The 12,250-nt window shown below is 50.4% G+C and overlaps 2 protein-coding genes across 2 annotated transcripts; both read right to left on the bottom strand.

Annotated features, from left to right (window-relative positions):
• Positions 1-444: 444 nt before the first annotated feature.
• An11g09730 (uncharacterized protein) lies at positions 445-3,975 on the bottom strand (the record flags this gene model as incomplete). Its single annotated transcript, XM_001394894.3, has 8 exons — positions 445-1,552; positions 1,622-1,773; positions 1,846-1,950; positions 2,218-3,036; positions 3,281-3,306; positions 3,500-3,689; positions 3,773-3,854; positions 3,926-3,975. The coding sequence occupies 8 exons, from the start codon at positions 3,973-3,975 to the stop codon at positions 445-447; spliced, it is 2,532 nt and encodes an 843-aa protein (XP_001394931.3).
• Positions 3,976-4,316: 341 nt separating this feature from the next.
• On the bottom strand, positions 4,317-11,808 carry An11g09720 (uncharacterized protein; the record flags this gene model as incomplete). The annotated part of the gene is made up of 2 exons (XM_003188804.2): positions 4,317-5,298; positions 5,354-11,808. 2 exons carry the CDS (start codon positions 11,806-11,808, stop codon positions 4,317-4,319), a joined length of 7,437 nt encoding a protein of 2,478 aa, XP_003188852.2.
• Positions 11,809-12,250: the final 442 nt, after the last annotated feature.

Here is a 12,250-nt window from a genome sequence, read left to right as displayed (position 1 = left end):
TCTAATAATTAATTGTTAAAGACCTACTAGATATTTTTTTTTGTGGGAAAAGCAGAGAAAGTATGTAATACGGGAATAAGGATATGATTTGCTTTGCTTCATTCCTTAGGAGTCGGGGGAGCTTAGGCTGGTTCGTAATCGCTAGGAATTTGGGAATTTAGTTTTCGTTTGGAGGTTGATAAGATTACTGCGGACAAGGTTCGTTGGCTTGGCAGATATGGGCTTTGAGTTTGGTATTTTGCCAATGTCATGGTCGTGGTCGTGTTCTGTGCTTTAGGGCTGTGAATGGGGAATCCAGCACGCCCGTTCCAGACAGTGGCGGCGGCGGTGGTCGTGGAGGTTGCAAACTAGAAACGGTGGGTAGAGAAGTAAAAGGCAGACAGATGAAAGACAAGGATTTCGTCTCTCACCTGGATTGAGCACCTGTCACTGGAGGTGAAAAACTTAACCGTCGTGATCACATCGGTATGCCTTTCTCAACCGATGGGTGCCATCAAGCAGGCCTTGGAGACTCGTTAGCCCCATCCAAACGGCTTCTTCAGTGCGGATGGTTCTGCTTCCCTGTCCGGGTAGGAAATTTACCCAGTAGTCGAAGAGCTTGCCAGCATCGGATGGGCGGATGGCCATGTCACGGAGTTGAGGATCGTTCCGGACGGCTGCCTCAATCCCAGCGACACCACCGAAGACGACAAGGATATGCTGGAAGTCTGGCGATATTTGATCCCGACAAAAGGAGTGGCCTTGCTTGTAGCGATCATGTGCTTGTTGTGGCTTCTCCTCTAGCACTGCGGAGACAGGCACACCACGCTCGGACGTGCCGAAGGACAGATCGTAGCCACCGTCATAGGGACATTCCGTGAAAACGGAAGAGAGAGATCGACATCGTCGCACATAGTAGCCCCAGTAATAACCTGCTTCGGCACGAGGGGTGGATGGGTGTACGGGTTCTGCATAGGGGAACTCATGCTGGAGAAATCGAACAGTGACTCGGGCATGTTCTGGGAGGTGGATGTTTGGGAGAACTATCTTCTGTGAGAGACCCGTGTCAACAATTGTGGCAGGGCCATTATTAGTAGAGCTATTACGACGGTGGAAAGGATGATCTTTGCTCATCTGAGTGATCTTGCTGGCCGGGTTACTTTTCCGCGCTGAACTAGGAACGACAATGCCTTCACGGAAGTCGCACCACTCGTTGGCACGCAAGTGATGAGGCATGTCCAAGCTGGGCAGCAATCCAGCGGTGCGAAGATTGGGATGGATGCGGAAGAGATGCTTGCGCAAATATGGTGGAGTCTCAAGATACGACAGGACGTGAGTCAGGAAGTGCGAGGGGTCTGAATTCGCGGTATATGCTTTTGGAGAGGATGTATCGCCATCAACTTGGTCTCTAGTTTTGGCAATGGGTGAGTCATAGGAGACTCTATGGTCATAATAATCACAATGGGCGCCATATTCATTATCGTCAAACACCACAACTTCATCGACGCAGAATACGGCAAGGGCGCGTGCGATTACACCGGCTAGGAAGGTCTTTTGCTCGACGGAATGAGCGCTGCGCAGCATCTGTTAGCGGCCATATACACCAGCAGCCCTTGGGAATCATTTGTCAAAGGGGGTTTACTTGTCTATGATGCTGCCCGGAATGGCAACGCTGAGTGTATGCGATCGGCCACCCTTGGGGGTGAAGACGGCTGAGGGCTTCTCGGTGAACAGGGGATCGGTTGTGCCATTGTGGTGCGAAGGAGGACTATCTTCGTGGGTAGTCTTGCGTCTCTATGTACCACATTTTTCTCACTTCAGATGCCGACTGCTATTACAAGGAGGTACAAGCTGTCATCGACATACCTTATAGTTGGGACGGCGCATTTCAGGGCGGCGGGAAGAAGGCGATGCAGATGGGCGAGAAGGGGAAGTGGAGGACGAAGAAGAAACTTTCAGGGACGAACGCTTCTTCATTTGACAAGACACAAGATCCTTTCGTGGAGCAGGGGATGGCCCAAACAAGCAAACAGTGGATTAGTTCGAAGGCTTTTGGTTGACCGATCACACTTCCTGACGATGACGTTGAGCTCCACCGTCTCCACCAACGTTTAAGTCAACTTCCTGACGAGGCATTCAGTACTTTAGCAAGTATAGGCGCTCCTTAATGAAAGACATTCCCAGAAACCTGACCAGAATTTCGGATACATTTTCCGTCTAATAACCACTACTACTGACACTACTTGCAACTCCCGTCTTCTCCTCCTGCATGATCTTCACTCCGGAACTGCTCCCAATACGCGCCGCTCCTGCTTGCAACATCTTGCGACAATCCTCTGCCGAACGTACGCCACCACTGGCCTTGACCTTGGTGCCCTTGCCAACCAGATTTGCCGTCGCTCGCATAAGAGTTACGTTCTCCAGGCTCGCCCCGGGTCCGTTGAATCCAGTACTAGTCTTGATATAATCTGCTCCAGCTACACACGCCAGCACCGAACCCGCTATGATCTGCTCGCGGCTCAACTGGGAGGTTTCCAAGATAACCTTCAATCCAACTGGTGCCGGGGCTGCTTTGCGCACTTCTAGCACGTCCGTGTAGACATCCATGTACTTCCCCGCTTGTAGAAGAGGGTAATTAAGGACCATGTCGAGCTCAGACGCTCCTAGACTCACTGCCTCTTTCACCTCAGCTGTCTTCTCGTCTGTCTTATAAGTTCCCTCGTGAAACCCAACAACACAGGCTACGCCGACAGCCGGGTGTTCTTGCAGGTTCTGGACTGCTCGAGACACATGGTTCAGTCGGACGCAGACCGTCGCGAATCGGTGCTGGATGGCTTCTTGACACAGATCATCGATCTGTTGCTCTGTCGCTGTCAACGCTAGCTGAGTATGGTCTATGGTGCGATTGATTTCAGACGAAACGTCATATGAAGGGAAGTTCGTTGGGAGGGACTGTTGGATGCTGGAGATCAGCGTCGCCCATTCGGCGTCAGTTTGTGGTGTAGCCATGGTGTGATGGAGGATATGACGCTTGTGCCCTTGTGGATAGCTTTGGTACTGTATGGACAATCACAGGAGCCGATATGCAACGGACTCCTTGTGCTGATGGAGATAGATCTAGAGAAAATGTTGGGTCTGGAAGGCACTGAAGCTCAGATGATTTCCCGGCCCCCGCCCCTCTTTTGCGGGGCATTGCCTTTCCCCAATCTGCATGAAAGATGAACCACCGATGAGAATCAAAGGCGTCGCTGATCACCGCTTGATTGGGGAAATACCTCTCTCTGAAACCATCACAACTTACGATTACGCATATTATCGCAGTTGACCCTTCCATAAGCCAGATCTACTCCCTACACATCTCATCTATCATAAGAAAACCATTCACAAGTCCATTCCGTTGTTCAGTCCCTAATACAATCAATAAAGCGCCCTATCAAACTCCCATCCATTCAGTCCACCATATATTGTTTTCCAAGTCCCTCTTCAGTATCACATTCCCAGCATTAACCACAGCTCTTACATTCCGGGCCACGGATATCATCTACCCGACCGATTCTCCTACCAGGTCCTCCCGGCCCACCACCACCTCCTGGACCCCATGATCCGCCTCCACCTCCGCCTCCACTGCCCCAGCGAGCACGGGTATCGGGGGTCTTTCCTGACCGAGTAACGTTGAATCGGGAGTTCTGTGCCGCGGTGTAGGGATCCAGCTAGACCAAACATATACCCGTTAGTATATGATTCAGATGGATAAAGCCCCTGCTAGAAGTATGAATGCAGATGTAGAACATACCGAGAATAGGCTGACAAAGTACAGTCCAAGGAAGAGGTAGATGTTCTCGACGAAGCGGATGATTCGGACCGTGATGGGGGGACTGGAAGGAGGGTGCGACTGTTAGTTATGTTGTTTGCAGGGGGTGAAGGGGTATCATGGACTGGAAATTACCTTGCGAGAACGCGTCCCCCGGATACGTAGGTCTTGGGTTCGGATGACATGATAATGTCTGGCTAGTTGAGTGAGAAGCGAGATGGATGTTGGTACAGGAAGAAGATGAGAGGCGATGCGATGCGCCAGATAACGAGCTTGCTGGATGTAGTTTAGCGCCGTTATGAGGGACGGAATATTTCCTGCTTAGGTCTAGCGCATCGAGACCCTTGGATGACATCAGCTTTTATACAAAGTGGAATGTTTGTATAGTTGCTTTTCATTGTTGAACTTGCTCCATGGCTGAAGCGACTACTACATATAGATGAAGATGACATATCAATTGAAATACTGGGGGATACAGGTGAAGTGACTATATGTCGCAGACTGCACAGCGAGTATCACAAACGAGTCAAGCATCAGTACCGCTCGTTGGCACCCCTTCCGTCCCAATGTCCGGCGTGAAATTCATTGAAAGCTTCGATGCAGCGGTACTAGCCAGCTCTTGGATGGATGATCCTCCGATGATCTGCAGCACAGGGAGGTCAACAGACAACTCTCTAACAAACCAATGCCGTAGCTCGATAGCCACGAGAGAGTCTACCCCCAAGTCAGTCAATCCAGATGCTCCAGTGAGCGATTCCTCAGCGGACAGTTGCAGTCTAGAGCGCACTTCCTTGATAAAGCCATCGGTGATAATGCCTGTGGCTTCAACAATGCTCTTTGCCAGCTCGAGTTGCGTTCTTATCGGAATCTTGTCGTTAGTGCCGGATGCAGATATGGTCGGGTTAGCCGCATGGCTAATGAGATTCCACGCCTTGGGATTTCGCAACCACAACGCGCTAGGATTCTCTGCAGCATTTATGACCTGGTATCCAGCAATCACCTCAGGGTCACTGCTGGAACCTGGATGGCCTGCAAGTATACCCTCTGCGAAGAGCTCATGCAGATCCTCTTCAGTGAAGTTTGAGGCACCAGTGTTCCGCTCAATCATGTTCTGAACTGCACTATCTGCTCTTGCGAAATATCCTATCCCTTTGATTAGTCCCGGATGGATAATACTGCCCACTAGACCTTGCTCGTTCCGCTGTTTGATAAGCGCCGACATGAATTCAGTAGCCGCTGAATAGGCTGTCTGACCAATATTGCCCAGCGGTCCAGCGGCTGATCCAAAGAGAATAAAGAATTCGAGATCCAGGCCACCGAACACCTCGCTCAGAATAACACTCCCTTGAACCTTTGGGGCCATGACGCTCTGCATATCCTCTAGCGAAGCTTGAGCAAATAGGCAGTCCTTGAGCACCATTGCTCCGTTGGCAACTCCTCCAATTGGAGGCAGTGATCCACGTATGGAAGCATAGGCACGAGACACGGATTCTCGGTTGGTTACATCACTATTCAAGAAGTATCAGTAAATGGTCTCAACTTACTGACAGCGTAGGCACTCACATTTTCATTGGAACAACTCGAGCACCCAGCCTTGCCATCTCCTCAATCCACTGCGCGTCAACATTGGGGTTTCGACTGCCAAGGACCACAGTTCGTGCTCCTCTCCTTATCATCCATTGGCAGACAGATCTCCCAAGGTCACCAGTCATCCCGACGAGCAAGTATGCTTTACGTGCGGATAATGAGACCATAGAGCTTGCTGTCTGGATTTGAATAGGGACTTGGCCTGGCTGAGTCCAGTCCACAATCTCCAGCTGATTTGTTCCCGGTGAAGTACCCAGCAAATTTTGGACAGGAATAAGATGAATTTCCTGCTGCAAGGTAGCAGTTTGCAGCGCAAACCCGCAGGCTGCAAAGAGTGTTTGCCCAACTGTGATCGGACTAGCAGGCCGCAATAACTTTGACGATGTCCTACCCATACTAGAGACATCAACTTGCACAACATCCTCGGGCAGGAGAGATAAAATTCGATCGTAAGCACTGCTTGCGCTTGGCGTACAGCCGACAAGGACGGAAATCTCTTTTGGTAAAAGGCGAGATAAAGTGCGAGAAGAGCTCCTCTCATGAATATACAACACATCATTTTGCGGCACTGTGGCTTGAACACTGGTCCCAAACAATACCCGAATAGTTCGTGCAAGAGCAAAGGCCGAGACAGCATCACACACGGCCTTGCATAAACCTTCAGTCTTATAGAGCATGATATATGTGTTGGGGCGCCCCTTGTCAACAATGGATGTGGCCAACAGGGCAGCAGCTGTTCGCATCAAAAAAGTAGCTTCTAGACCCTCAGGAACGCTGTCAGGGAGCCGCCAGCACCAGTTGAGCGGTGCCGCAATAGCTGACTCGTGTTGATCGGATAGTGCCAGCCAACGTGTATTGTCGTTTTCATCTCGACCGATGACCAAATGCAGAAAGCCAGCACCTTCCACCTTATAGGCGGTTATTGTTGAATAACGCACGATAAGCCGACGATGGGTTGCACCACTGCAATATTTTTCTTGCCTGGATCGAAGGCTTTTGCATAGAATGAACTCACTGCGTCTGGCTGATGGGGCAACAATATCTACCCTGGAATTTTGCAGATTAATCAGGCCGTTGACTCTGCGATGGTTTGCAAAATACCGCTTATTCCTGGAATCATCAAGCTGGATTCGTGGGATTTTCAGCACACCATTCACAAGCCGTAACTCGAATTCTGTGCTATGCAGGCAGACGTCCAGGCCATCGTTATTGTCCTTAGGCGTATGGACCAACTGCATGAAAATCTTGGCCAGAGTAGGCGCAGTGGTCTCTTGACTATCCGGTATATTTAGATACTGAAATATGGACTGGGGATTCTCATAGGCGAGGCAGTGAACTGTGGCCTTACTCATGCTGAAATAGGGCTGTACACTCTCCGGGCCACTCGTCACCCAAAGAAGCCTACTGGCGCTATTCATAACCACCTTGAGGCTGCTGAGACATTGGGCTGTGATATTCTCGTAGCAAGGCGAGTCTATATCAGTGAGGTTCAAGACGCACCAGCCATATGTGTCATCCAGGTCCAGTACATCGAGGCTCTGTATAGAAACTAGTTGACGGAACCACGGCCTGAGCAATGCTTCTAGGGCCGATATTATTTTAGATGTTGCTCCCGTCGCTCCGCCGATGAGGAGTAGGTTATCTGACAGTGTCTCCGGGAAATCCCCAGGCTCGCGGAGTAGCCGAATACGATCGTCGATCGCCTGTGTGACAAAGGTAGACGCGTAGCCAAACTGACCAGCTGATGATAGCGCTTCGAGTCCACCAAAACCAGTCATCCTAAGCAGCAGATCCCATTTCTGTAGGCTAATCACCGGACTATGAGGGTCGCCATTCTCATCAGACCACCACTTCTTGAATGAGCTGACTACCAACCCAAAGCGGGTTACACTTGTATTAGTGTTGGTGCGAACGACCAAATACCCACCAGGTTTGAGCAGGCGTCGAACGTTTGCCAGAGCTTGCATTAAGCTTTCAGCGCACCACATCATATCAGCTGCGACAATAAGGTCATATGAGTGCTCCTTGAAGCCTTGCTCGAAGGGATGTGACATGATATCAAGCACTTGGTAGACTATTCTGTCTCCATGTTGAGCAAGGCTTTCTTGTGCCGCCGCAAAGGATGTGGTAGTCGTATCAGTGAAAGTGTAAGATTGATATGAACGCTTGATTACCTTCATAATTGATTCCGTGGCCGAACCCCTTCCTGCATTAAGCTCGAGGATATTCATGTGAGGGTAGCGAAAAGCAATCTGGTCAACGAGCACTGCAAGCTCTGAACGGCTGAAGTTGTTTTCAAAGGGATCCTTATATACCCAATTCATATGACCTTCCTGGTACGGAAGCTCAGTTATCTCGCTTCCCCCTCTGAGGAAATCCGATAAATATTCACCGGCTATTCGAAGCGAAGTCCAGTAAGTGCTATCTATGAGTACCATGCTCATAGCAATGTCAAGAGCATCCTCCAGAGTGCCGTCTAGCCAATCTGGATGACATACCGGGTGAGTGCCTTCGCGTGTTGTGGATAGAATATGATCCATCCATTCCACAACGCTAGATCGATGTTGGTCAAGACTTGTACATTTTTCGGCAAATAGCTGCTCCCGTGCATCTCTTATGTACAGAAGAGCGCAGCGTTCCGCCCACTGAAGCTCTTCTTTGTTTTGAGAATCCCGACATACACTTGGGAGAACAGTTTGTGGCAGCAGCGGGCCCCAGACAATCTTAGAAAAAATAGCACGATCCTCAGGAGATGAAAGTGGAGCGACATAAAAGCCCTCGATCTGGTAGACACCGTGGCCGTCAAGGTCGAATGCGTTAATATCTCCTGTCATGCCATCTGAACTACCATCGTCGAGAAAAGCTTCGACAGCAAGCTCAGTCATGGCCTCCCTTGAGCTGTGCTTGCACAACTGCGGGTTAATTGCGATGTGCTCAATGGACACAGGAACATGTAGTGTATGGACTTCTTCGATGTTCTTCGCTGCTAACAAGACCTGCAAGCTGGAGTCTATGATCGCTGGATGCAGAAGCAAAGATGAGCTCAGGTCGGTCCCTGAAATTATGCCCGTCGACCCATCCGCTTGTCTAGTGAGAGCCTTCAGCCCCTGGAAGGGACCGCTGTAACCAAGCCCAAGCCTTTCTAGAGATGCGTAGAATGCAGAGATTTCCACCGACTGAGATAGCGCTGATATAGACGATCTAGGAGGCAACAACATAACATCTTGTTCCCCCAATGACAGAGTTAGTTTCCCGGAGGCGCACGTCTTCAGTTTCTCGGCAACGCTAGCGTAACATTGAAAGGCCGCGACAATGACATTGTTTTCGGATTTCACAATGACGACTTTCGAGATGATCTCTACTCCCCGCGGGTCGTCAGGAATAGGGACAGCACAGTGGATGCGCACATTATCGAACTCCACCAACCGCAGAGGTTGGCCGCGTGCAAATTTTGCAGCTGCTTCCAATGCCATTGATATGTACCCGGCCGCAGGGAAGACGGCCTGAGACTGAACCTGATGGTTATTGAGCCAATCGAGTTCTGTCCGGCTTAGGTAGTTGCGCCAGCGCCATTCGTCCTCGCCTGTTTCAGGGCTGAGAGTCCCCAAAAGAGGGTGTGGGAGATCAGAGTGATATAGACGCGCTTTAGTATGGCGAGACAGCGTCCAATAAGCTCGGGACTTGTCAAAAGGATATGTGGGTAGGTGTTTAACGAAACGGCTTCCATATGAATGATCGAACAATGACAGATAACGTTGGATGTCGATTCTTGCTCCCATCTGTGCCCAGAGTGAGCCAATAGCGCGAGCAAATACCTCCGTACTGTTGCCACCACGTTCAGCCAGACCAAGATAGGTAGCCTCTGGACCTACATCCTTCATCTCAGAAATGGTCTGCAAGAATGGTGCTTTGAGCGTGGGATGCGGGCCAACCTCAATCACTAAATCAAATTTAGGATTGTCTGCGAAAGCTGCGGTCACTGCTTGAGAGAAAAGCACGGGACGAAGCATATTTTGGCACCAGTATTGTGGATTTATATCTTCTGTGTCCACCTTTGTTTCCTTATATACGCTAGAAAACCACTTAGTTGTCGTAGGATTTGCCCGAATCCCACAGGCCTCGAGAGCATGCAGATATGGTGCAGCACACGGTATCATATGGTGGGAATGATAGGCTATGTCCACATGAAGGCGATGCACCGTGAGGTCTAGGCTTTGTAACATCCATTCAAGCTCCTGTATTGCGTGTGTATCCCCAGAAAACGTGACACTTACCGGAGAGTTAACCGCAGCAATCTTAACTGTCTCGCTGAAGCCACCTTCAGAGCAAAGTGCATGTGCTTCTTCCCAGGGGATCCCACTAGCTAGCATGGATCCAGGCTTGCCTTTTGAAACAGCCTGCTTAGCTACCAGGCCTCGCAGATATGCAATTCTGATGGCGTCTGCTGCGCTGATTGCGCCAGCAGCATAAGCAGCCGCAATTTCGCCTGAGGAGTGTCCCACGACAGTGGAAAAACTCACACCCAGAGCCCGTAAAAAGTTCACCTGTATTATTTGCACAGCTGTGCGGAGTGGCTGTGACACAAATGCTTCGCGGATCCTTGAGGATGACTCGGGAGCTGAGAGCTCCTGAACCATCGAAAAGTCTGGACGGTACTCCGGTGGAAGACTATCTAATGACTCTTGGAGCTCTGCCATCCAGACCATGGCCTGTGGACTGGCCGCAATCAGGTCCCAAAACATCTGCGGATACTGTGCGCCTTGTCCGGTAAATATACCCAGTATTCGTTTTGGAGCATTGCTGGGCCGTGACATAATACCTGGAGAAGCTGCTCTTGCCGACCCCTGCTTCTCCAGCTCTATCTGGATTTCGGTTCGGAGTGCCTCGATTGAGGCTGCTGTAATAACAACACGGTGGTTGAATGCTGAGCGTCGCTTTAGTAGCGACTCGGCCAGGGTCACCAAATCGATGTCTGGATGCTCTTGGAGAAATCGGTCATAGCATTCTAGAACATCTACCAGGGTTTTCTCTGTGCATGCAGAGAAGACGAATGGAAGTATTTGAGGGCACAAGCTATGCCCTAGCGTCAGCTTAGTTGGAGGGATATAGCTCTCAATTATTGCATGTGCATTACTTCCACCGAAGCCAAACGAGTTGACCGAAACCCGGCGAGGGACACCTGGGGCAAGGCTGGGCCATAACAATGGCTCAGTTGGTATGCGGAGTTGAGAAGTCAGAGGTGCAATAACTGGGTTTATGCGCTCTAATAGCATGTTCGGAGGTATAATGCCTTTCTGGACGCATAGAGAGGCCTTTATAACTCCCGCTAGCCCTGCTACGCCTTCTGTATGGCCAATGAGGGTCTTTATTGACCCCACGTACAAGGGCTCTTGGGTAGACTTTTCAGGCAATTGTGAGTCCCCAAAAAAGGCATTATAGATAGCAGTGGCCTCTTGGGGATCTCCAGCCTGCGTACCGGTGCCATGGGCCTCGAAAAACTGGCACCGGTCTTCGAGATGATCTGCCGGATTTAACCCCACGCTGGCATACGTGGAGCGGATTAACTTTGATTGGGCAATGCTAGACGGCATGGTAATCCCCATACTGCGTCCATCAGCGTTGACTCCTGTAGCGCGGACGATACATTCAATAGGATCCCCATCCGCAATAGCATCGCTGAGGCGTTTCAAGACCAGGGAAGCAATACCCTCACCCCGTGCATAACCATCCGCACCCTCGTCCCACATACGACACCGTCCGGTAGGCGAGAGTAAGTGCATCTTGGAAGCGGCAATATACTCGCGGGGGCTGAAGATCAGGTTGCTAGCAGCCACCAGAGCCATGTGACAGTCCTGGTTTCGCAGAGCACTTACACCTTGGTGAAGGGCCACCAAGCTTGAAGAGCATGCGGTGTCTATTGTCATGGATGGACCGTGCCAGTCAAAAAAGAAGGAAATACGGTTGGCAAGCATAGACGCTGCCGTTCCAGATGGGGTATACATGGGAACTTCATCCCAGTCCCGGCTGATCAGATTGGCATAATCCGTACTCATGAGGCCACAAAATACTCCCGTATCAGATCCTCGCAGGCTTTCCAGTGGTAAGCCTGCTGTTTCCAACGACTCGTGGACGACCTCCAATAGCAGACGTTGCTGAGGGTCCATCGACTCTGCTTCAGTACGGGAGATATTGAAAAATGACGCGTCGAATGCGCGGGGGTCCTCAGTAAGGAAATAGGATTCAGGGGAGTTTCCTGTTCCATGATGTTCATCAGGATGGTAGAAGGCATCATGGTTGAAGCGATCACTGGGTGCCTTAGAAGCTACATTGCGCGGATGGAGCAGAAGGTCCCAGAGCCTAGTCGGGGAGGATGCAGAGCCAGGGAATCTGCATCCTGTCCCAATAATTGCGATGGGTTCAGGGACTGACATGAAGAATAAGGAAAAAGAGGGAGAGGGAGAGAAATCAGAATAGAGTGATTAAGAAAAGGCCACCAGGTCAGATGACCGAGACGGACTGCAGGTCTCCTTTCCTTCTTATGCACTTCAACTACCTCCCGCTTTATCTGATTTCTCGTGGCGTGCTTGTATTCAATTAGTATTGGTCTAACTTGGTGGCTTTGGTGGCCTTGCTTCTGAGCAAGTGTACTTTACGAGAACCAACAGCGCTAATGTCAGAATGGTGCAGTTCTTGGTACCCTTTCTCATGCAGACAAGGCAGACGCCTCCTAACTAAGGGACGTCCTTGTTGAGACAATGCAGGTGGGGTTTGGGGATGCAGGTTCTGAACCTGTCACTCGGCATGCAAGCCGCCTCCTTGAATACCATCATCCTCATCTCTTAGTCGATAGACCTTGGAGAACGAACGTTGCAC

This window comes from Aspergillus niger, assembly GCF_000002855.4.
Source record: "Aspergillus niger supercontig An11".
In the NCBI taxonomy this organism is placed as follows: Eukaryota; Fungi; Ascomycota; class Eurotiomycetes; order Eurotiales; family Aspergillaceae; genus Aspergillus; species Aspergillus niger.
Note: the sequence above shows the minus strand (reverse complement) of the source record. Positions and strands in the feature narration are given on the sequence as shown.